The following is a 26,353-nucleotide window of genomic DNA, read 5'->3' on the forward strand; positions in this document are numbered from 1 at the left end:
TCAATCACGGACTACAAGAAGAAATCCAGCCCAGTCACGGACCAGGATGTCTTGCTCCCAGGCAGACTAAATAACTTTTTTGCCCGTTTCGAGGACAATACAGTGCCACTGACACGGCCTGCAACGAAAACATGCGGTCTCTCCTTCACTGCAGCCGAGGTGAGTAAGACATTTAAACGTGTTAACCCTCGCAAGGCTGCAGGCCCAGACGGCATCCCCAGCCGCGCCCTCAGAGCATGCGCAGACCAGCTGGCCGGTGTGTTTACGGACATATTCAATCAATCCCTATACCAGTCTGCTGTTCCCACATGCTTCAAGAGGGCCACCATTGTTCCTGTTCCCAAGAAAGCTAAGGTAACTGAGATAAACGACTACCGCCCCGTAGCACTCACTTCCGTCATCATGAAGTGCTTTGAGAGACTAGTCAAGGACCATATCACCTCCACCCTACCTGACACCCTAGACCCACTCCAATTTGCTTACCGCCCAAATAGGTCCACAGACGATGCAATCTCAACCACACTGCCCTAACCCATCTGGACAAGAGGAATACCTATGTGAGAATGCTGTTCATCGACTACAGCTCGGCATTCAACACCATAGTACCCTCCAAGCTCGTCATCAAGCTCGAGACCCTGGGTCTCGACCCCGCCCTGTGCAACTGGGTACTGGACTTCCTGACGGGCCGCCCCCAGGTGGTGAGGGTAGGTAACAACATCTCCTCCCCGCTGATCCTCAACACTGGGGCCCCACAAGGGTGCGTTCTGAGCCCTCTCCTGTACTCCCTGTTCACCCACGACTGCGTGGCCACGCACGCCTCCAACTCAATCATCAAGTTTGCGGACGACACAACAGTGGTAGGCTTGATTACCAACAACGACGAGACGGCCTACAGGGAGGAGGTGAGGGCCCTCGGAGTGTGGTATCAGAAAAATAACCTCACACTCAACGTCAACAAAACTAAGGAGATGATTGTGGACTTCAGGAAACAGCAGAGGGAACACCCCCTATCCACATTGATGGAACAGTAGTGGAGAGGGTAGCAAGTTTTAAGTTCCTCGGCATACACATCACAGACAAACTGAATTGGTCCACTCACACAGACAGCATCGTGAAGAAGGCGCAGCAGCGCCTCTTCAACCTCAGGAGGCTGAAGAAATTCGGCTTGTCACCAAAAGCACTCACAAACTTCTACAGATGCACAATCAAGAGCATCCTGGCGGGCTGTATCACCGCCTGGTACGGCAACTGCTCCGCCTCAACCGTAAGGCTCTCCAGAGGGTAGTGAGGTCTGCACAACGCATCACCGGGGCAAACTACCTGCCAGCCAGGACACCTACACCACCCGATGTTACAGGAAGGCCATAAAGATCATCAAAGACATCAACCACCCGAGCCACTGCCTGTTCACCCCGCTATCATCCAGAAGGCGGGGTCAGTACAGGTGCATCAAAGCTGGGACCGAGAGACTGAAAAACAGCTTCTATCTCAAGGCCATCAGACTGTTAAACAGCCACCACTAACATTGAGTGGCTGCTGCCAACACACTGACACTGACTCAACTCCAGCCACTTTAATACTGGGAATTGATGGGAAATGTAAATATATCACTAGCCATTTTAAACAATGCTACCTTATAATGTTACTTACCCTACATTATTCATCTCATATGCATACGTATATACTGTACTCTATATCATCGACTGCATCCTTATGTAATACATGTATCACTAGCCACTTTAACTATGCCACTTTGTTTACATACTCATCTCATATGTATATACTGTACTCGATATATACTGTACATGTATAAAAATAAAATACTCTAGTACGCTTGTAATTTATTCAGTGTTGTTTACATTGTTCCAAATGGCGAGAAAAATATTGTGATCTAACAGCACCTGTTTGGCACACATAATATGCGCACACCGCTTGCTCCATACCTTATTTTACCTTTATCTCCAATATTTTCCACAACTAGTCACATTTATTCCACACAGCTGACTTCCCCTTTACCTCCTAAGCAACCAGTAAACACATTCCCTGTTTCTAGTTTTTCACGTCCTCTGCATCTATTTTGCTTTCACATGTGTGACAGTGTTCAGAGTTTGTTATAACCAATTTATTGATGCGATTATGATATGCCATAGGTCAGGCCCGATTGGTCACGTGCATGCGACGCATACATGTGTCACGTAAAGAGAGCAAGGGGTGAGGAAATGTTTTTTCCTAAACAAATGAGAGATTTCTGTAAGATACCTTTTCAGTTAGAAATGGCTGTAATTATGTTGCAGCTTCAGGAACAGAGCTATACACACAGACATTCTGTGGTGGTCACTGCAGCAGGGAGGAAGGAGACAACGGGTGCTAGTCACAGTCAGGTGCTGTAAGTCAGAGCCCGGCGGCACAATCAAATCAATTGCGGTCGGACTCCCTCTAGTCATTTATGAGTCTTAATTATTTAATCAAACAGTTTGCTTAAGGCATCAGACAAGATCAGTGCATACAGTTGATTTGATTCAATTACATAGGATGTGTCTATATATGGAAAAATACAAGGTTAAGCAATTGGTCAAAAGAACAAACGACTCTTGGTCAACCAAATTTGTTTTGGTCTGGGACAGTCCTAGATCAGGTACAACTATGAATATTTATGAGCAATTCTCCCAACACACAGTTACCCAATAACCTTACATTAAAAACAGCATATTAGAGTATCCTTCCAACTAAAGAGAGTGGGAGGCACAGACAGTTGTGCGTAGTAATAAGAGAGGTGGCGGGGGCAGTGGGACAACAATAACAGAGGAGCCAGTCTTACTTTGAATACCTTCAGCTCTAATCACCAGTAGGATCCAGACTCCCACCGCAGCGATGAAAGAGGGAAGCACTGTCATCTTGGCACAGTGACTTGCTGAGTGGGCTGGACTGTGCTCTGTGGGAGCTTGTTGGTCACTGGTGGTCACCCCTGTGGGCTCTGATGGTGTGCCTCGTCCTGTCCCTTCCTGGTTCAGCTCAGGGAGAGCAGGAGCATAGTTTTCCCCCGTTGGGGGAGTGGAGGTACGGGTGAATATGTACGGGGAGGGTGAGGCAAGTGGGTGAGGAAGGATGGGTAGGATGGCACAAAAACAAAAAACAAAAATCTTCCTTCTCACAGGCTACCTCGGTTGGAAACCCTGGAAAATTAGAGAGAAAAGGGAAATATTGTTAGAGAGGAAGTACAGTATAAAACACAGCTTCTAGAACACTTTAACACCATTTTACAACCTGGATTTTCCTTGCATGTGTCACTGCAAAGTGGCAGGCCCTTGCACAGCAATGTTGTGATCAAGTTTGGAGAAGCCAGCGGGTTGACACTAACAGTCAACCCCTATTGTCTTTGTAAGCCCTCGGCTGCATGTGATCAGATTTGCTGAGCAATTTAGCACAAATTGGGAGCAAACATACCAGACTGTGGTGGATAAAAACAACAATGTTCACTGGAAAATGAGAAAAAAAGCGTCAATAGTACGGTTGATCCATTTTGAAACGCCACAGCCAATGCATTTGGAAAGTATTCAAGGCCCCTTAACTTTTTCCACATTTTGATGTGTCACAGCCTTTTCTTAAAATTGATTAAATAAATAAAAATCCTCAATCTGCACAAAATACCCCATAATGACAAAGCGAAAACAGGTTTAGACGTTTTTGCAAATGTATTATGCACAAACTATTCCAAACTGTTTTCGTTGGAAAGCTTGCGGTCACCTTAACACTCCTCCCAACTAACAAATGGATTTTCCACTAAAGGATGTTACTTTGACAGAATAAAATGACACAGCAGCTGCTTCCCAACCGATTAGATCAGCTCCTTGGGCCAAAAACAGCAGACAGAAAAGCCACTTATGATCGGTTGGGTATAGGTATTGGGAAAAAGATGCCCTGCTGTACAATCTTTTAACAAAGCAGAACACTTCCTCTGTCATTTGAACAGGTGATTCCATTGTGGCATTACATGGCTGATGCAAGAGGTGCTTGGGGCTAATGGTGCTTTCAAGACAACACGGAAACTAGGAACCTCCAAGTTAAAACTTGGGATTATTTTTTGCAGAGAGCTTCCTATTGGTTGATTCTGATACTTTTTAAGTGGGAAACTGAGCTCATCTGTCTATAACGAGTTTACAAGTCAGAAATGTCAGAGTTTCCAAGCTGTCTTGAACGCGGAATAAATGGTAAGAAGGATATAAGGCTGATATGACCCTGCTGACTTCTAACCTTACACTTTAGTGATCAGAGGGACTAAGCCAATGGGGCAAGGCAGGGCTCTCTGTCGCTCTTATAGCTAACGAACATGTGGGGTGACAACCAGCCTCGGATGAGAACCCCTCGAGAAGCCAAAACTGCACTTCATTCTCCCCTTTTTAATTCTCCTTCTATTATTGTGTGTGTTGTCCATCTTTGCCGGCTTGACCCCACGACCCTGGTCAGGCTGGCGCTACTCTTGAATGGCTAAACATGCCCAAATTATTTGTTGAAGGATGTTTCGCAATTACCCGTGTTGGCCTCGTCCAGCGTTAATAACGAGATGTGTCTGTTCCCTGCGCGTCTCACTGCAATTAGCGGCCCTGAGAAGTGCCCGTTCCGAGGGGGGACGACAAATTAGTGGCGGAGCGGCCGGTGTCTGTCACTTTTGATTTGCCCGAGGGGGACAAAGAGCCCCGACCTGTGCCCCACTTTTCACACATCCCTGACTGGGTAATGAGGGAACAAAGAAGGCCTCCTCAAGGCTGGGGGACAAGACAGCCAACCAGGCACCTTTAAAGAGGGAGAGCAGCAGGACACACCGTGTGTGTGAGGGATTAGGTGCGATGGAGAGAACGGAAAGAGAGAGCGAGAGAAAGGGAACAAGTGTGTTAAGGGGTGATGGTCAGGACGACAACTGTAGCTAACCGTTTGCATCTCTTCGAATGACTAAGAATTTGACCTTTCTTTTATAAACCAAAAATGAGACAAATCAAGGTTGGAACTTTACCAAAGTGGTAGTCTAATCAAATGTATATGCAATCTTCATTACTTTAAGCCAAAAAACAAAACTATATTGTAATGCAGACATAATACAAACAAACAATCTCAGCCCTGGGAGAGGAGTTGTTACTATTTATCCTTAACGTTAAGAAAAGTCACTAACGGAAAACAGTTGTGCCCCCCCTCCCACAAAAAAATGCTCTCTTTTCGCTAATGATGCACGTGTGTGTTCAGTCTTCAATCTGTTGGGTGTAGAATATCCTAGACCATTTCTTGATGATAGGCCCTGCTTTACTGAAGTTGCGAGGCATTGCAAGCCAAGTAATACGGCATTCCATTTCGAGAAACAGCTTTTGATTGCCGATGGATAGGCCTAGTTCACGATTCCGACTGTCTGCCTGGTGGCCGACCTGACTACACTGTGCCCCTCCCCTCTCTCTCTGTCCCTTGGTAGCTCGCTATAAAAGATGCAAGTGTTTGTGTTCTCAGAAGTACGGCAACTAATCAAGTCTCCTACGTTCAAAAAAATACATAGAGGAAGATGTATGTTCTTTCTACTAAATGTCTTGGTAAATCACAGTATTGAAACTTAAAAAGTAATTTCTTAGGAGAGTGGTCTGCGAGCAGGGAGTTCAAGATTATTTGATTGACAGTTTTCAGGACTGGACATAACATTTTTTTCACATCAATGTATGATGCAAGGAACCACTTTACAAAATACCATAGATAATCATACAAAACTGTAGGCTACACCCTGCCTATTGGCTTCTTGCATATTCAAGCCTGTCTCAAAATACAACACTGCCCCTTTAAGGCTCTCCTGGAGGATGGTTGGCCACCATTGCTACCCTATAAAATATTGCAACATTACAATTACAACCAAATAATTGTCGTTATAAAATAATTCCCAACCAGGATTCAAAATTAAGGGTGTCCCGTCGTCCTTCAGACAAAGAAAATGTATACGGTTCAAAACAGACTCTGGGACAGTTCAGAGAGCAATGAGGCTGAAGCAACAGGTCAGACAGTTTAGCTTAAAATGTTGATAACATCTTATTTCTTCATATTATAAGCTCAACAATGCGCACATGGCTGTAAACTATTATAGGCCTATGCATGTATATAGCAAAATGCAATTAGTGGGAAAACACCATTCTCAAAAGCGCACCGCAAGCCGTTTCCTGTGACAGAGATGATAATCTCAATTAGAAAAACATAGAAAGAGGGGAAATCTAACAACAACTAGGATGAGTTCCTAATAGGACTAGGATTCTGCCTTTGGCTGCAGGATAATAAAAGAAAGTTCATTTGACAACCAACAGAACATGACAAAAAGGCTGGTTTCAATGGCCTATGAAGTGTTTAAGATAATTCCCTCAGCATTTCAATGAACATTTGAGCTGAACGAACCGTGCTTTTAGAAGTTAATTATCCTTCATTCCATTTGTCAAACATGACTGGCGTTTAGCCTATATCTATGCAATTAAAAGTCTCACGTCAGCATCGTTTGGACAAGGGTGTAGCCTATTCCTACCACGTAGACTTCAGGATTAATGAAGGCCTAAATGAAAAATAGATTTGAATATTATTCCAATGTTGACCTCTGATCCAATTCTGATCGGAGTAATTGTTTGATAGTGATGTGATTTTTTTTTTTTTTTTTTCAATTGTTCATTCGGACAACTTAAGCCTATATTATTCTTGTCTGACTACTTTTTATGAGCAACGAAGGAAGTAAAATGTGTGCTAAAATAAGTGCTATGATTCGTTGATTTAACTCAACTTACATGACAAAACATACATTCAATTAAATAAGCCACATAATTTTGAACATTCTAGAAGTTAATGTCGAGCCCTGGTTCCGGTCGCCTAGTGATGAACGTTAGTCCCGCTTCAGAAGCAGCATTCCTTTACAGAAGTAAAATACCTGTTCAGTGGAGCTTCAAAACCATCTCTAGAGAAGGTTTCGTGTCGACATTTCAAAAGTCGTAGTGTACCCTTTACAGACAAACAAACATGCTGTAGCCGAGACTCTTTAAGGGCGGGCGCCCGCCCGCCCCCCCATTCGAGTCAATTCTGGCATAATGGATGGACTGGAAGCCATTGTGAGTATACCCACAGGAGCAAAGCGGGAAGCTGTCCCCATCACCCCTGACACATACACTTCCCTTCCTAAACATGAGATGAACAGGGCACAAACATAACAGCTGGGGTTGCTGATTGACATGGAGACACACTATCCCTTCAAAAACAGTCACTAGATACTAGCGTAGCTGCTGGCTTTTCTCTGAGATTAACAGAAGCCAACAAAAAGAGGAAAACTGACTAGTAAAGTAACCAACAAAGGGCATAGCCTACAGTTAAGACAGGCAACAACTATTAAAAAAACACCTACAATCAAAAGGAGAATGAGACTAGCATTGAGGTACTAAAAAAAAGTGGACTTGGACTTAAGAGGCTTAAGATCGTCATCTTCTAGTCTCTGCGATGGTGTCAGGTAATTTTTTGCTGAGTACTAACGCCACCTCTACATGGCTCAGGACTCCGCAATATCTTCTTATGACTTGTCAGAGAGCTAGCAGACTACGCTACATGACCAACAGGTCTGTGGACACCTGCCCGTCGAACATCTCTTTCCAAAATCATGGGCATTAATATGGAGTTGGTCCCCCTTTGCTGCCATAAACAGCCTCCACTCTTCTGGGAAGGCTTTCCACTTGATGTTGGAATGTTGCTGCGGGGACTGGCTTCCATTCAGCCGCAAGCATTAGTGAGGTCGGGCACTGATGTTGGCAATTAGGCCAAGCTCACAGTCGAAGTTCCAATTCATCCCAAAGGTGTTCGATAAGGTTGAGGTCAGGGCTCTGTGCAGGCCAGTCAAGTCCTTCCACACCGATCTTGACAAACCATTTCTGTATGGACTTTGCTTTGTGCAAGGGAGCATTGTCATGTTTAAACAGGAAAGGGCATTCCCCAAACTGTTGCCACAAAGTTGGAAGCACAGAATTGTCTAGATTGCATGTTAATGCTGCAACGTTAAGATTTCCTGTCACTGGAAGAAAGGGGCCTAGCCCGAACCAAGAAGAAAACAGCCCCAGACCATTATTGCTCATCCACCAAACTTTACAGTTAGCACTATGCATTCAGGCAGGTAGAGTTATCCTGGCATCCGCCAAACCCAGATTCGTCCGTCGGACTGCCAGATGGTGAAGCATGTGTCACCGCTCCAGAGAACACGTTTCCACTGCTCCAGAGTCCAATGGCAGTGAGCTTTACACCACTCCAGCCGACACTTGGCATTGCCCATGGTGATCTTAGGCTTGTGTGGGGCTGCTCGGGCCATGGAAACACATTTCATGAAGCTCCCAACGAACAGTTCTTGTGCTGTCATTGTTTCCAGAGGCAGTTTGTAACTCGTAGTAAATGTTGCAACAGAGGACATACTATTTTTACGAGTTACAGCACTTGGTGGTCCCATTCTGTTAGCTTGTGTGGCCTACCACATCGCGGCTAAGCAGACATTTTACGAACTGACTTGTTGGAAAGGTAGCATCCTATGACGGTACCACGTTGAAAGTCATTGAGCACTTCAGTAATGCCATTCTACTGCCAATGGTTTTCTATGGAGATTGCATGGCTGTGTGCTCAATTCTCAACTCACGGTGCTGAAATAACCGTGAAATAACAGTATCCACCTCATACTTTTGTATATATATAGTGTAGCATTACAAAATAAATCCCCCATCGTTTGGGTGGGAGCACTTGTGTTTGGGTTGATGTGGTGAAGCAGAATTAACACTGCATACATGTTTACCTGGTATTGCTCATTTTAATCTCAAACCTTGGTTGCGACCATCCAGGAAATGTACCTTACCCTAAAGCCGTGGTGTAGTGGGGGTTTTACGCGGGGATATGGCGTATACACACACACACTTTTTTTTTTCCTTCTTCAGTGGGTATTGCTCACTTCTTAATCCCCGATGCATACCAAAGTAGGCTGTGGTGTAGAACAATGGCGAAATCATGCACAAAGCAGCCTACACAAAAACGCAAAGCACCGTCACCCGGGCCCGCACATATAGCCTAGTTTCAGCAGAATATATGGCATCAAGAGCACACAGTTCTCAAACCACATCGGTAGCCGGTACGGTAGGATAGATGTTTCAATTGATGGGATCTACCAGCTAACACAGGAAACACATTTTTTATTTTACCTTTATTCAACTAGGCAAGTTAGTTAAGAACAAATTCTTATTTTCAATGACGGTGGGGAACAGTGGGGGCAGAATGACAGATTTGTACCTTGTCAGCTCGGGGGTTTGAACTTGCAACCTTCCAGTTACTAGTCCAACGCTCTAACCACCAAGGCTACCCTGCCGCCCCAGGTATACAAACAAATGGGTATGCAAACAAATGGGTATGCAAACAAATGGGTATGCAAACCAGGTATTGTAAAAGTTTGGTCTGAAGACTTAGTTGAATCGGTTCAGTCATCACGGGCTGTTTCAATGAACATCTCTAAATGCTGCCCCTGCCCAAAAAACCTTCCTAATTAAATGTTGACTAAAAAGTAGGCCTACCCCTGTGTACCTGTAGTAGGCCTGTATGACTCAATTAGTAGAGCACGGCACTTGCAACGCCAGGATAATGGTTCGATTTCCGGGGCCACCCATACGTAAAATGGTTGAGCGCATAACTAAGTCACTTTGGATCAAAGCGTCTGCTAAATGGTGTATGTTATATTTTACCCAGCAGAATGTTATGATGATTTGTATCAAATCGGGAGGGAATTTTGCGTCGCAAACTCTGCACCCCCCCCCCGAATCGGCCTACATTGCTGTACAGTACAGAAACACCACTAGCAAAACCGTCTCATGCTAGGTGGGCAACTGAATTGAAGGGCAACTACCCCCTCCCAAAAATATTTATATTTTTCCCCAGACATCAAAAAGGGTCTCCTGATATGGTTTAAGCATTGTTGTGGACTAAAAAAACACAAAAACCTAATAACAACTCAGATGTTCTAAGTGATTTTGAACTTGAAACCCCGCAAACTTTATCCCGCTGGATAAAGTTTGCAGGGTTTCAAGTTCAAAAATCACTTACAACATCTGAGTTGTTAATGTCTGGGACATTTTGGGCAAAATGTGAGTATGCCCACTTCTCCAGGCACCACTATACCACTGCCTTAAAAGGAAAACTTTACCAAGAGGTCTACTGAAACATGTAGGCCTATAGGTAGCTGGAAAATTGCATCACTGCTCACTCTTCCCTCAGATGAAGAGAATGAAAGGGGGCATTGTCATGTGAAAACAGTGGTGCCACCTGTATAGAATAATCATTCTTATAGCGAACCACTGATGCATGGTCATCCCCCTAGGGAAGGAATTGTGGGTCGCACCACTCAATGGATGCCAGGAAATTCAATGGGCTGGAAATCCAAGGAGTGGCTACAGACAGGAAAACACTGAGAAAACGCTCCCAAAGAGGTCTTTAAATCCCGTCTGGAGACTGAGGTGAACTGATAAGAGTCAAAATCACTCCATTAGGTCAGAGACAACAATGATGGAAATGAAATTGGCATCGTTTCAGAAAACCGCAGGGTGCATATTATTAGGACAAGTGGGAGCACATCTAGAAAAGGGTTTAACTTGAGGTGAATTTGAAATGGTAACTCATTCCTCTGACACATTTAGATTTGACTGAACAATCCCTTAAAAGCTGCATATGGTAGAGCCAGAGTTGGGAATGATCTTCATATGTCCAATTCTCACAAAATGTATATAACTAATAGGCCTATTTTACAAACGTTAATCTCAAAATTCTTCTCTTACAGGTCAGTTTATTCATTAATCCACTCTTCAACTGAGATATGGTTTAGACCCTGACGCTGCTACACCCATATTGTAATAAAGCTAATTTCCCACTCTGGAAGGCTGCAGTCTGAATAAAAACAAAGCTTCCTGATTGACTACAATGCTTTATTTCCAACTCCAGAGCTACAAAAAAATATATATACACAGTGGGGCAAAAAAGTATTTAGTCAGCCACCAATTGTGTTCTCTCACCTAAAAATATGAGGCCTGTAATTTATCATAGGTACACTTCAACTATGACAGACAAAATGAGGGAAAAAAAATCCAGAAAATCACATTGTAGGATTTTTAATGAATTTATTTGCAAATTATGGTGGAAAAATAGGTATTTGGTCAATAACAAAAGTTTCTCAATTTGACCCCACGGGGTGAGATCTTGCGTGGAGCCCCAGATCGAGGGAGATTATCAGTGGTCTTGTATGTCTTCCATTTCCTAATAATTGCTCCCTCCCACAGTTGATTTCTTCAAACCAAGCTGCTTACCTATTGCAGATTCAGTCTTCCCAGCCTGGTGCAGGACTACAATTTTGTTCCTGGTGTCCTTTGAAAGCTCTTTGGTCTTGGCCATAGTGGAGTTTGGAGTGTGACTGTGAGGTTGTGGACAGGTGTCTTTTATACTGATAACAAGTTCAAACAGGTGCCATTAATACAGGTAACGAGTGGAGGACAGAGGAGCCCCTTAAAGAGGAAGTTACAGGTCTGTGAGAGCCAGAAATCTTGCTTGTTTGTAGGTGACCAAATACTTATTTTCCACCATAATTTGCAAATAAATTCATTAAAAATCCTACAATGTGATTTTCTGGATTTTTTTTCTCTAATTCTGTCTGTCATAGTTGAAGTGTACCTATGATGAAAATTACAGGCCTCTCATCTTTTTAAGTGGGAGAACTTGCACAATTGGTGGCTGACTAAATACTTTTTTTGCCCCACTGTATAGTATTGGGCTTTGCTGTTTTAGGGGAGGGTAAAAATGTAGACTTGACCAATAAGGGCCTGGTGAATGGGGGTATTCTGGAAAAAGGGGTATAAATGAAAAAAACAAGTACAACCGAACACTCTCGCTACAACTCTCACACAGCCTTGGAAGGAGCTTTTCATTGCAGCCCTGCTGCCTATAAAGTGAACAGAGTGATGTGGTATGTCATTTGTCTCCTTTCTACCTTTCACCCCCCTCCTTCCAGCCTGCTCGCCCACTCGCTCTCCATGCCTTGGCCCAGATCCATGGCCTCTCCTGGGGCCCCTCCTTTCAGGCAGCCCTCTCCGTGCTGCAGGCAGCCTTCTCCGAGTATCGGCGCCCCGACCAACATGCCTTTCAAGGCCTGCTAGACTGCAGGGCAGACTTTCTGGCTCCACTACCATTGTTTGCTTGGCTGCTTTGCGCCTCATCCCGGGAGTGGATTAGCATAAGAATACCCATCCACACGGAGCTGCGGCCTCCAACCCACACCCTCTCCTCTCATTCCCCATCCTTGACTTCTGCATCTTCCACTTGACTCCCTGAGCCATACTCCAGTGCTGAGTTTCCACCCAAGACTTACCCCAGTGTTTTACCCAAAAGGCTCAGACTTTTCTGTTTACATCTCTACGGACCGGTACCCGTGCCTCACTGGGCCATGGCCTCTGCGGACCTGCTCTGACTTGGGGCCAAGGCCTGGCCACTGTTACGTTTTAACCGTCATTTATATAACAATGGCTAAGTTTGAACATGGGTTAACATCCTATGGTTAGCACCTACTCACAAAGCAACTGTCTTGATGATGCACAGGTAGATGATACTGTCATCGATAGTTTACTCCATCCTGCTCGCTGCAAGGCTTTAGTGTTCAAATCAAATCAAATTTTATTTATCACACACACATGGTTAGCAGATGTTAATGCGAGTGTAGCGAAATGCTTGTGCTTCTAGTTCTAGATCTTACAAACCTGGGAGGTAGGTAGCCTAGTGGTTAGAGCGTTTGGCCACTAAACGAAAGGTTGCCACTACGAATCCATGAGCCGACAATATGAAAAATCTGTAGATGGGCTGACGCTGGTCGTGACCCCACTCTCCAAGGGTGTCTCAGGGGGAGTTGGGATATGCAAAAAACACATTTCCAATTCACATGTGTATAATACACACTTGTACATGTGTGAAACAGGATAGATCTAAGCACCCATCAAATGATTAACATTTCTTGTAGGGAGGCGTACTGCATGACCAAATTTGGAGAGACAGTTCATCTGCAAAAATGACAGGTAAATTAGTTGGTGATGGTGATTTCAGAACCATAGTGGGGTGGTAGATGTCTAGTCTCCCTTATGGCTCAAATCAGGTGAATACAAAGAATAAGCACCCGCATATACTTGGGGGTAGAAAACCAATAGATTTGGCTTGTGATAAAAATAAATTGTTAGGTCACGCTCATAATTCAAGCCAGTCCTCAATGAAAGCAAATCAGTTTGTCCTTTTTTTTTTTAAATACACTTAATCTGTATGCAGGAAACAGCCCCTTTGTGTGTAGTTTATTCCTTTCAAAAAGGTCTGAATTAGTTACCATTAGACCATTCCTTGTAAACAAGCAAACCATTAGGCTACAGCAGTTCTAATGGTCTTCAATGGTAAAAGTCCCAAAAACACTATAGCGTTTTGCAATTGTAATAGTATTGTGTTGCGTTAGGTTTAATAGTAAATGTCACTAATCACAATACCTTGCCCAGGTAAATAAAGGTTCAATAAAAATGATAAATCCCTATTGTGTTTGTTGGCGTTTCATTAATATTATTATTCCTCTACTTCCGTAAGGCCAACTTAAAATGCAAATTCACGTGACATGACCAAAGGCCACACTCTTTCATGCAATGCCATGCCAATTGGCGGTGCTATATCCGCCTATGAACCCGAGTTATACTGTTAGCACTGAGACGGATTGCCCGAGTAGGAAGTCAGCCTGCACTATCAGCTCAAACACAAATATTACTGTCATGTCTTCCTCTGATAAGCCTCCCAGTAAAAGCAATACAAACAAAGAATCTGAGAAAAGTGCTAAAAATAGGCTACATACGTTAACGTGGGCTAACTTGCTAGTAATGGATAACATTCATATACTGACTATCTCTGAATCTCACTTTGAAAATACCTTTTGATGATACAGTGGTAGGCAATACATGGTTTCAACATCGTCAGAAGAGACAGGAATCCAAATGGTGGAGTTATTCCTGTAAAAGGTTAGAAAGGTAAAGGACCAAAGGCCACACCCTTGCATGCAATGCCATGCCATTTGGCAGAACTATAACACACATTGCTGTAGAAGTAATATGGCTGCAGGTCCAACTGCCTCACCTAAAAACCATTCCTTTTGGGAAGCTGCGATAGACCTCCAAGTGCTAACAGTCAGTGTCTGGATAATGTGTGAAATGTGATATCAACAGAGGCATATTTTCCGGGTGACCTAAAATAGGACTGGTCTATTGTTTGGTCGACAGAGATTTCTTTAGCCGAGCAATAGTAATACAAATATTTCATGGTGTACAAGACACCCTTCTGAGTGGACTAATCCACTGTGGAGGCAGTGGGGATGCACAGTCCATCACTAAGTCATGTGCTACTGAAATTGTAGATGGTTGTTACGTAACAACAACAGCGCAACACTAATAAAACATTTAATAACAAAAGGCGCTTTCTCCTGCTTTATGTGCATAATAGCAAAGACACCAGCATATTGGTGTTGAGAACAATGCGACAGAGGCAGCAGCAGAATGAGGAGATGTGAAAAAGAGCCCGTGTCTCATTGTCTAAGAAAAGTGAGGAGAGAGGAAACAAACTAAATAAAGTCTAAAATCAATAGCCTAACTGTTAAATATGGCTTTATTTATCATCCATATACAGTACCAGTCAAAAGTGTAGGCTACTGTATCAATCATTAATTAGTTTGTGTCATCACACAGCATACGAGTCATTCGTGATTTGAAATGTAATCAAGCATTTAGTTTTAAATAGGCCGAACCCGTTCCATTTCGGGAAATTGCATTCATGAATGTGACTGTTTTTAGTCTTTGCTGTAATAAAGGCTTAAAAATCTGCACAGCTTCTTTTTTTTTGACAACAGACTCTCTGGTACGGTTATAATGTATTTAGAGTTGTTTACATTTTTTCTGACCATTTGGAACATTATATTGTAATTTAACAGCACCTGTTTGGTACACAAAATATGCACATAGCGCTTGCTCCTTAACTTATTTTTCTTGATCTCCAGTATTTTCCACAACTAGTCACATTTATTCCACACATCTGACTTCCCCTTTACCTCCTGAGCAACCAGTAACATTCCCCCGTTTCGAGTTTGTTATAACCAATTTATTAAGTGATTATGATATGCTATAGGTCAGGCCCTATTGGTCACATGCATGCGATGCATACATGTGTCATAATGAGAACAAGGGTTGAGGGAATAGGTCATGTTTATCCTAAACAAATGAGGGATTTCGGTAACAGAACCTTTCAGTCAGGAATACTGTAATTATGTTGCAGCTTCAGCAACACGAACAGCGCAATAAACACTTATGTTCTGTGGTGGTCGCTGCAGCAGGGAGGAGAGACAATGGATGCTAGTCACACTATCACTTTGTCTTTTAACACAGCGCAGGAAGTCTGAGCCCGGCACGGCACAATCAATCAAATGCTAGTCGTTCTCCCACTAGTCATTTGACCGTCTTATTTAATCAATGTGCATAAAATATGCTCAGTGAATATAGTTGATTAAAACCACAGCATGTGTCTACAGTGCATTCAGACCCCTTGACTTCTTCCACATTGTTAAGTTACAGCCTTATTCTAAAATGGATTTTAAATATATATATATATAATTGTCAATCTACACACAATACCCCATAATGACAACCTAGTGGTTAGAGCGTTGGGCTAGTAACCAAAAGGTTGCAAGTTCAAATCCCCGAGCTGACAAGGTACAAATCTGTCGTTCTGCCCCTGAACAAGGCAGTTAACCCACTGTTCCTAGGCCATCATTGAAAATAAGAATTTGTTCTTAACTGACTTGCCTAGTTAAACAAAAAAAAAAAAAAGACTTTTGTACATTCGTAAAAAAAGAGAAAAACAGAAATCACATTTACAAATATTTTAGACCCTTCACTCAGTACTTTGTTGAAGCACCTTTGGCAGCGATTACAGCAGAGTCTTCTTGGTTATAACGCTACAAGCTTGGCACACCTGTATTTGGGGTATTTGTTGGTACAATTCCCCAGATTTGTGCCTCGACACAATTCTGTAAAGGAGCTCTACGGACAATTCCTTCGACCTCATGGCTTGGTTTTTGCTCTGAGATGCACTGTCAACTGTAGGACCTTATATAGACAGGTGTGTGCCTTTCCAAATCATGCCCAATCAATTGAATTTACCACAGGTGGACTCCAATCAAGTTGTAGAAACAAAAAGGGTGATCAATGGAAACTGGATGCACTTGAGCTCAATTTTAAGTCTCATAGCAAAGGGTCTGAATAATTATGTAAATAAGGTACCTTTTGAATTTGTAATAAATGTACAAACATTTCAAAAACTGTTGTCGCTTTGTCATTACAGGGTATTGTATGTAGATTGATGAGGGGGGAAATATATTTCACACATTTTTTAATACGGCTATAATGCAACAAAATCTGGAAAGAGTCAAGGTCTGAATACTTTCTGAATGCACTGTATATATGGAAAAATACACCAGGGGGGGGGCGCTATAAAGAATGATTGTAATTTTTGGAACTCGGTTCCATCATTTACTGAATCAAATGGCTCATTCATCACAAAACTCACTGATATCGCCAACTATTGGCAAGACTAGCAAACTGAGGCATATGACATGCCAACACCACACTAATGTTCCAAATGTCGGGTCACTTAGAAATGTCCTTGTTTTTGAAAGAAAAGCATTTTTTGTCCTTTAAAATATCAAATTGATCAGAAATACAGTGTAGACATTGTTAATGTTGTAAATGACTATTGTAGCTGGAAACAGCTGATTTTTATTGAATATCTACACAGACGTACAAAGGCCCATTAGCAGCAACCATGAACTCCTGTGTTCCAATGGCATGTTGTGTTAGCTAAGCCAAGTTGATCATGTTAAAAGGCTAATTGATCATTAGAAAACCCATTTGCAATTATGTTAGTACAGCTGAAAACTGTTGTGCTAATTAAAGAAGCAATAAAACTGGCCTTTAGACTAATGAGCATCAGCATTTGTGGATTCGATTACATGCTCAAAATGGCCAGAAACAATTAACTTTTCTTCTGAAACTAGTCAGTATGTTCTTGTTCTGAGAAATTAAGGCTATTCCATGCAAGAAATTGCCAAGAAACTGAAGATCTCATACAACGCTGTGTACAACTCCCTTCACAGAACAGCGCAGACAGGCTCTAACCAGAATAGAGAGAGGAGTGGGTGGCCCCGGTGCACAACTGAGCGACAAGAGGACAAATACATTCGAGGGTCTAGTCAACAGTGAAGAGGCGACTCCGGGATGCTGGCCTTGTAGGCAGAGTTGCAAAGAAAAAGCCATCTCTGTCCAGTGTCTATTCTTTTGAGCATCTTAATCTTTTCTTTTTATTGGCCAGTCTGAGACATGGCTTTTTCTTTTTTCTCTGCCATTAGAACAAACTGAATTGCATTCACGGAAGACTGGCTTGAATTGTGAGGATGACCTAGAGCTGGGCGATATGGACAAACATCCATATCACAATAAATTGCCTGAATTGATGTGATAATGATAAACAGAACAATACATTTATAATTTTAATGTGCAAAGAAAAACCAAATACTAGTTTGATGCCTGTAGCCACCAATTGCCCCATTAACAAGCACCCATATTAGCAAACTTACTTAATTTAAAAACTTCACTTCTATATAATATAAGCTAGTTATTGTAATGAACAATATCAGCAAAATGCCTGCGATAAGTGATCGGTATGGTTGCTAATTTTCAGTTTGTCATCCCAGTTCTAGGATGACCACACAATTTATTTCAATGAAACAAATCTTAGTTTTCGACCCAAATTGCAAACATCTATTCAATAAACACAATAGACAAGAAACATGTATAAAAGATTGTGGCGGTATAGCAGAAACAGCGACATCTAGAGGTCAACACATGTTACTGTCACACTAGTTTATGGCAAATAATGCAAGCGGCTTCAATGACAAATTCTCTCAAAGGTGAAAAAAACAGATTCACAGGGAATACACTGCATAGTATGGAGAAGCAATACTCCAAGCCGCAGCTTCATACTACTTAAACATAGAGAACTGATACTGGTTCTGGGTATGGGATTGGCATGGGGTGTGGGGATCCGTGGGTGTCTTACTCATTGGTAGGAAGAAGTTTGGTTCAAATTGGATGTTGATTACTATCTGAATCCCATAAATGTAAATGGTCAATTTGGGTGAAATCAATTAAGAATAATTTCTCAGATATAATTTCAAACAAAATGTTTCAGCACTGCTAATCTTATCTGTTACTAACTACAGAAACAATCTGTGATGGTGGGTGTCAATCCTCGTGTTTTTTGTGGAACGACACATGCTAATGGTTTTCACAGACAAAGTAAAACTACACAAAATGACTTTGTAAACAGGTAAACACTGAGGTGAGAAGATATGGTGTTGAATAGAGTCCTCTCGCTCTCTGGAGTGGAAGGTTTGTTAACGGAGCCAGTGTTCCTGACTCTGACCAGGCCTCCCAGGGTCTGAGGTTACCCTCCATAGACAGAGTCAATTACTGCAACCACGGCTTGAGTCTCTAATAGGCATGCTTACACACACACACACACACACACACACACACACACACACACACACACATGGAAGAGTAGGCCACCCTCTTATCAAACCACACAGTACATGGTAGCTGGCGTTTTACAACACTGTTTGGCATAATATTTTGATAATACTATCTGAACTCAACTGAACACCCTCTGATCTAAACAGTGTTGGCACCCTTGTTGAAACAGAGGTCCTCTTCAAGAAGGCAGAGGAAAAAAATAGAACGTCAAAGCAGGCCAATTCAAAACCACTATTTTTTCATTGACTTTCCTTTGACACAGGCTCTGCTCCGGCAAGGTGCCCACTATCACTCAAATTTCCATGAGCTGAGATTTTCTGCCAGTTTATTTTCCATTACCTGCTCACACATTCCACTAGCGGGGGGTGCTGATAAGAGCTGGGGCCAGGCAGCGCTCCAGAACTGCAATCCTCCTGAGAGAAACCATCCCACACGGAGACACAGGCTGAATCCCAAACCACATCCTTCCCCTCGCCCCTCCATTTGCACGTTCATGCACACCTCCTCCATTTGCTATAGTGTCCCAAAGCTGAGGGAGTGAACATTATTGATGATGGTGTAGGGGCTAATTAGTCCCCCGATAGCCACTTTGACCTAGCCAGCACAGATGCAGGCTTCAGAGCAAAGTGCTACCCCAACACGAACTGCGATATGTTAGGGGCCAAGTGCATTTGTTTGTCTGATTTGGAGACTTGACACATGTAACAGATTAAATACTCACAAATAAATAAATAAAAACACTGAGGTTTAAAACAGTAGGTATTTGTTCATTAGAATTTCATACTTGTATCATTTAAAAGTGGAACATGAATTGCATCATTCAAGTCACAAGTGTGTCCTGCAGTTTATGGGTTTATTGATCCCCTCGCCACTCTCTAAGTTGTCAGCAACATGTGACAACAGAGGGCCCTCCGAGCCAGTTAGGGTGCGAAGGGGTAGTTTGGGATTCACTGACAGATCCCTCACAGAAGATGGTCTGAAATAAGGCTTTGTCAGGACTAGGGATGCAAATTCCGGGTCAATTTTGCTCCCGACTAACCAACCCTCATTAACCGGTCGACAAACAGCAAAAAAAAAATCTAAAAAGTTAAATGAAGTGAGCAACAAAAAAAAAACTATGCATGCAAGGAACGGACATATTTCATTAAGAGCTTAATGAAAACATGCAACAATAGCAAGCCTATAATCTTAGTCAAAAGACTGTGGCCTATTATTGAATATGCAACTACTGTAATGAAGCAACTATTAAAACCTAATTCAAGCATTTGCCAAAATCCAATTGGTGGGTCACCACCGTTCTAAACAGTGCTCCTAATGCAAGTGGTTCCATGTGTGACAGATGAAAATCTCCATTAGAAACATAGAAAGAGGGGGACTGGGATGGGTTGCTAATATAAACCACTTTTTTATATGAAAACCAATAGAACCAATAGAACAAGAGAGAAACGCAACAGTAATGGCATGAGGAAGTCTTCATAAAATAATTGAAGCAACACAAGACATTCCTCATTAAGTAAAGTCAAACGTCCAGGTTTCAAACAATTACACTGCCTCTAGCGCACATTTCAAAAGTGTGCCTACCGCTGACTATAGCCTATGCATTCCGATGGCGAATGGGAGACTCGTTTTAATTACGAGTTGAGAAAGAAAAAAATTGCTCTTTTTAATCTTGGTCATCAAAACAGTTTAACACACATTTAGAATTGTTATTTGTTGCGCAGTGACTGGGCTTAAAAAAGCATGTTTCACTCCAGGTGATAGGTGATAGGCCATTCTGCTCCTCAAACTAGCCTCTGTATTCACATTTTGGAATAATGGGTATAGGCCTAGCAGTTCAGTGGTTTGAACTGACCACACATAGGCTTAAGGCTTCATCCTTAATACTTAGACTGGTTTGCATTCCAAGATGTAACCAGACAACAGAAGAAAAACACACCTAGTCTTGAATGTAGCTGCCTGGTTGTAAATATCTTGTGCGTTAGCTGTACATTCAGGTAACTGACAAAATAAAGGAAACACCAACAAAGTGTCTTAATAGGGCATTAGGCCAACACGACCGGGAATAGCTTCAATGCTCTTTGGAAAAGATTCTACAAATGTCTGGAACTCTATTGGAGGGATGCGTCAAAATTCTTGCGCAATAAATTCTATAATTTGGTGTTTTGTTGATGCTGTCTCAGGTGCCGCTCCAGAATCTCCCATAGCACCATGCCCAAACCGGACACCATCGTGCGCAAATTGATTTTGCCCCCCCCCCCCCACACCAAACGCAATCACGACACACAAGTTGAAATATCAAAACAAACTCTGAACCAATTATGACAGTGACATTGTGCCAGCAGAGATGGTCGCTTCGCGTTCCTAGAAAACTATGCAGTATTTTTGTAATTTTAAGTATTATTTCTTACACTGTTACCCCAGGAAATCTTAAGTCTTATTACATCCAGCCGGGAGGAACTATATAAGAGCAACTTCAACTTATCAATATTACGAGTAGGAAAACGACTTTCCCGAAGCGGATCCTCTGTTTGGACCACCACCCAGGACAATGGATCGGATCCCAGTAGGCGACCCAAAACAAAGCCGCCGCAGAAGGGGCGGTCTTCTGGTCAGGCTCCGTAAAACGGGCACACCGCTCACCTCTACTGAGTATACTACTCACCAATGTCCAGTTTCTTGACAACAAGGTAGACAAAATTTGAGTAAGTGTTGCCTTCCAGAGAGACATCAGAGATTGTAACATTCTCTGTTTCACGGAAACATGGCTCACTTGGGATACGTTAGTCGGTACAGTCACCCGGTTTCTTCACGCATCGCGCCGACAGAAACAAACATTTCTCTGGTAAGAAGAAGGGTGGGGGGTGTATGCCTTATGATTATCGAGTTGTGGTGTGATCACAACATATAGGGATTCAAGTCCTTTTGTTCACCTGACCTAGAATTCCTTACGATCAAATGCCGAACGCATTATCTACCAAGAGAATTCTCTTCGATTATAATCACAGCCATGTGTATTCCCCCCAAGCAGTCACCTCGACGGCCCTGAAAGAACTTCATTGGACTCTATGTCAACTGGAAAACACATATCCTGAGGCTGCATTTATTATAGCTGGGGATTTTAACAAAGCTAATCTGAAAACAAGGCTCCCTAACTTTTATCAGCATATCGAATGCACGACCTGGGCTGGCAGCATTCTGGATCATTGCTACTCTAACTTCCGTGATGCATACAAAGCCCTCCCTCACCCTCCTTTCAGCAAATCTGACCACAACTCAATTTTGTTGCTCCCAGCCTATAGACAGAAACTAAAACAGGAAATGCCTGTGCTCAGGTCTGTTCAACGCTGGTAAGATTCCACACTTCAAGATTGCTTCAATCACGTGGACTGGAATATGTTCCGGATAGCCTCAAACAACAACATTGATGTATATGCATTTGAGCAAAACTGAAAGCACGAACCACTGCTTTTAATCATGGTAAGGTGAAAGGAAACATGACCGAATACAAAAAGTGTAGCTATTCTCTCCGCAAGGCAATCAAACAAGCTAAGCGTCAGTATAGAGACAAAGTAATTCAACGGCTCAGACATGAGAAGTATGTGGCAGGGTCTACAGTCAATCACGGATTACAAAAAGAAAGCCAGCCCCCACGAGGACACCGATGTCTTGCACCCAGACAAACTAAACTATTTCTTTGCTCGCTTTGAGGACAATACAGTGCCACTGACACGGACCGCTACCAAAACCTGTGGGCTCTCCTTCACCGCAGCCAACGGTGAGTAAAACATTTAAACGCGTTCAGCCTCGCAAGGCTGCCGGCCCAGACAGCATCGCTAGCCGCTTCCTCAAGAGCATGCGCAAACCAGCTGGCTGGTGTGTTTACGGACATATTCAATCAATCCCTATCCCAGTCAACCATTCCAAAAAGGTTTCAGGTGGTGAGGGTAGGAAATAACATCTCCACCCACTGATCTTCAACACTGGGGCCCCACAAGGGTGCGTTCTCAGCTCTCTCCTGTACTCCCTGTTCACCCATGACTGCGTGGCCATGCACGCCTCCAACTCAATCATCAAGTTTGCAGACGACACTATAGTGGTAGAGTTGATTACCAACAACGGCCTACAGGGAGGAGGTGGGGGCACTTGGAGTGTGGTGTCAGGAAAATAACCTCACACTCAACGTCGACAAAACAAAAGGAGAAGTTTGTGGACTTCAGGAAACAGCAGAGGGAGCACCCCCTTATCTATCCACTGACGGGACAGTACTGGAGAAGGTGGAAAGTTAAGTTCCTCGGCGTACACATCACAGACAAACTGAAATGGTCCACCCAAACAGACAGTGTGGTGAAGAAGGCGCAATAGCGCCTCTTCAACCTCAGGAGGCTGAAGAAATTTGGCTTGTCACTGAAAACACTCAAACTTTTACAGATGCACAATTGAGAGCATCCTGTCGGGCTGTATCACCACCTGGTATGGCAACTGCTCCGCCCACAACCGTAAGGCTCTCCAGAGGGTAGTGAGGTCTGCACAACGCATCACTGGGGGCAAACTACTTGCTCTCCAGGACACCTACACCACCCGATGTCACAGGAAGGCCAAAAAGATCATCAAGGACAACAACCACCCGAGTCTCTGTCTGTTCACCCCGCTATCATCCAGAAGGCGAGGTCAGTACAGGTGCCTCAAAGCTGGGACAGAGAGACTGAAAAACAGCTTCTATCTAAAGGCCATCAGACTGTTAAACCGCCATCACTAATATCGAGTGGCTGCTGCCAACATACTGACTCAAATCTCTAGCCACTTAATAATTAAAAATTGGATGTAATAAATGTATCACTAGTCACTTTAAACAATGACACTTTATTTAATGTTTACATACCCTACATTACTCATTTGTATACTGTACTCTATACCATCTACTGCATCTTGCCTATGTCGCGCGGCCATCACTTTTCCATGTATTTATATGTACATAGTCTTATTAATTCCTTTACATTTGTGTGTATAAGGTAGTTGTGAAATTGTTAGATTACTTGTTAGACATTACTGCACGGTCAGAACTAGAAGCACAAGCATTTTGCTACATTCGCATTAACATCTGCTAACCATGTGTCTGTGACCAATGAAATTTGATTTGATTCATTTGGGGACAGGTCGAAAAGCATTAAACATTTATGGCAATTTAGCTAGCTAGCAGTTGGTAGCTAATTTGTCCCTGGACATAAACATCGAGTTGTTATTTTATCTGAAATGCACAAGGTCCTCTACTCCGACAATTAATCCACACATAAAATGGTCAACCGAATCGTTTCTAGTAATCTCTCCTCCTTCCAGGCTTCTTTTTCTTATTTGGACTTTATATGGCAATGGGAAACTAACTTTCATATTAAGGTGCATTACCACAACCGCCCTCAGTTAATCTTTCAATCACCCACCTGGGTATATGTTCCTAAAAACCAATGAGAAGATGGCACGTGGGTATACGTTTCTAAAAACCAATGAGGAGATTGGAGAGGCAGGACTTGCATCGCGTTCTGCGCCACAAATAGAATCAACTTATATTTCAGCGCCTGGCAACGCAGACGTTTGTTGGTGCGCGCGAGCAGTGTGGGTGCAATGATTGAATCACATGCGTGTACATTTATTTTGCAATTCTTGCGCACGTGACAAGTCCGGTTTGGGCATTGCTAACGTGTGCTAATGTGACTAGAATGATGTAAGTAACATCAACATTCCAGGACATAGACATGTCTTATATGTGCAGAAAGCTTACATTATTGTTAATCTAAGTGTGCTGTCCAATTTACAGTAGCTATTACAGTGAAAAAAATACCATGCTATTGAGGAGAGTGCACAACAAACTTTTCTTATGGCACTTGGTTTGACACATTCACCTCTGATGTACTTAAATTCAGTAATCTTGCTCTGATTTGTCCTCCTGAGGCTTCCAGACATAAAATGTAGCATAGTTTTGTTTGATAAAATCTATTTTTAAATTCAAAATGTAGGTACTGAGTTCTAAAGTTTGAACCCCTGCTGTTTCTGGGAAGACTTGATTTAAAAAAAAAAAAACTGCACATACACTGCTGCTATCTAGTGGCCAAAATCTAAATAGCGCATAAACAGCAATATTATATTATGGCCTTTCTCTTGCATTTCAAAGATTATAATAAAAAATAACTTGTTTTTGTTTGCATGATCTTTTCCCATATCTTGTGTGTTATATTCTCCTACATTAATTTCACATTTCCACAAACTTCAAAAAGGTTTCCTTTCAAATGGTATCAAGAATATGCATATCCTTGCTTCAGGTCCTGAGCTACAGGCAGTTAGATTTGGGTATGTCGTTTTTAAACCCCCTATGCTCCTTTGAGACCCCTCTTTCCAATAACAGATCTCTTCTCGCCATGGTAGCCAAAATAATGGGCAATTGGGAATTTTTATACATGAACCTAGGCATGATGGTATGTTAATTGCTTAATAAACCCAGGAACCATACCTGTGTGTTTCAATATACTTTGTGTCCCTCATTTACTCAAGTGTTTCCTGTATTTGGGCAGTTACCTGTATGCCCCCCTCCTGTTTTCTTATGCATCTAGAACTGTGCTGGATTGGAACTCTGCTGACACATACCAGAACAATGGAGCAAGGCCGAAAGGCTCTCAACTGCACAGAGCCAAGTTTGGCTAATCTGTCAGGATAACTGCTAGCTTCTTCTGTCAATAAGCCAGGAGTCACACAGTTAGGCTACTGCTGTAATTAACGGTCCAGTGGGAGTGCAAGCTTCCCACAATAAAAGCCTCACTTTATCCCTGTCAACTGGACCCCTCCCCCCTCTTCCAGAGACTAGACCTGTGTCACCCTCAACCACTACCTCTATAAGGAGAGAAGATCCCGGTTGCTTTCTTAAAGTCACACCACTCTTCAGTCTATGAGTGATGATTCAGGAGAAAAAGTTGGACACAAAAGTAGACCGGCACAAATTGGGAAACTCACCAACTCGCCTTAAGTCGTGTTTAAAAGTGAGGACGTGAAATACATTGGGTTCCACATCCTCTGCGAACATATGGTAGCAATTTGCTCGAGTAGACTCCCTGACTCTGTTTGAAGGTCTGCCGGCAGAGTGCGCAAACTCAGGCTCAGTGTTTTAGTTTTTTCCCTCAAACAAAAACAAAGGAGAATATATAAGCCACCGATCACTTCATTGTCGTCTCATCTTTTATACGTGTTTAAACTGTGAACTAAGATGGTGACTTAATGACAAGGAGATACCTCTTTTTAAAAATGTATTTTATAATAAGAGAACGTCCCCCGCCTAAAAATAACCCATTCTAGATGTTCTCTCATGGTGGGAGTCACTCCACCCATGAAAAACTCAGATGTGTAAACCTCCGGGAGCATGTGCAATCAGGTCCTTTCCTGCTCTTATTCCTCTAGTTATTAATCACATCAGCAGACAGCTCCAATGACCCAATCTGCGCCGGCAATTAAGAGCCGGGTAACCACCCGCTGATTGGCCAGCTCTGTCTGCCGGGAGAGGTCAGGGTTTAATCTCCTCAGAGGGGGAGGGGTATAATCAGGTTGTGTGGTAATCACCGGTGCTCTCCGCAGAAAAACAAACATTTGTTAGGTTAAAGAAAAAGGCTCAGAGAAGG

General features: G+C 42.8%; 1 protein-coding gene across 2 annotated transcripts in view; it reads right to left on the reverse strand.

Annotated features, from left to right (window-relative positions):
• Positions 1-26,353, reverse strand: part of LOC118369398 (bone morphogenetic protein receptor type-1A-like) — a 66,753-nt gene that overhangs the window by 19,199 nt on the left and 21,201 nt on the right. The window contains exon 3 of one of the 2 annotated variants that reach the window (XM_052498490.1): positions 2,828-3,173. In XM_052498490.1, coding sequence (XP_052354450.1) covers positions 2,828-2,894 — 67 coding nt within the window. In that variant the 5' untranslated portion in view covers positions 2,895-3,173. Of the gene's footprint in view, positions 1-2,818; positions 3,174-26,353 lie in introns of both variants that reach the window. The other variant, XM_052498489.1, reaches the window with a different exon arrangement.

This window comes from Oncorhynchus keta, chromosome 36 (assembly GCF_023373465.1).
Source record: "Oncorhynchus keta strain PuntledgeMale-10-30-2019 chromosome 36, Oket_V2, whole genome shotgun sequence".
Taxonomy (NCBI): Eukaryota; Metazoa; Chordata; class Actinopteri; order Salmoniformes; family Salmonidae; genus Oncorhynchus; species Oncorhynchus keta.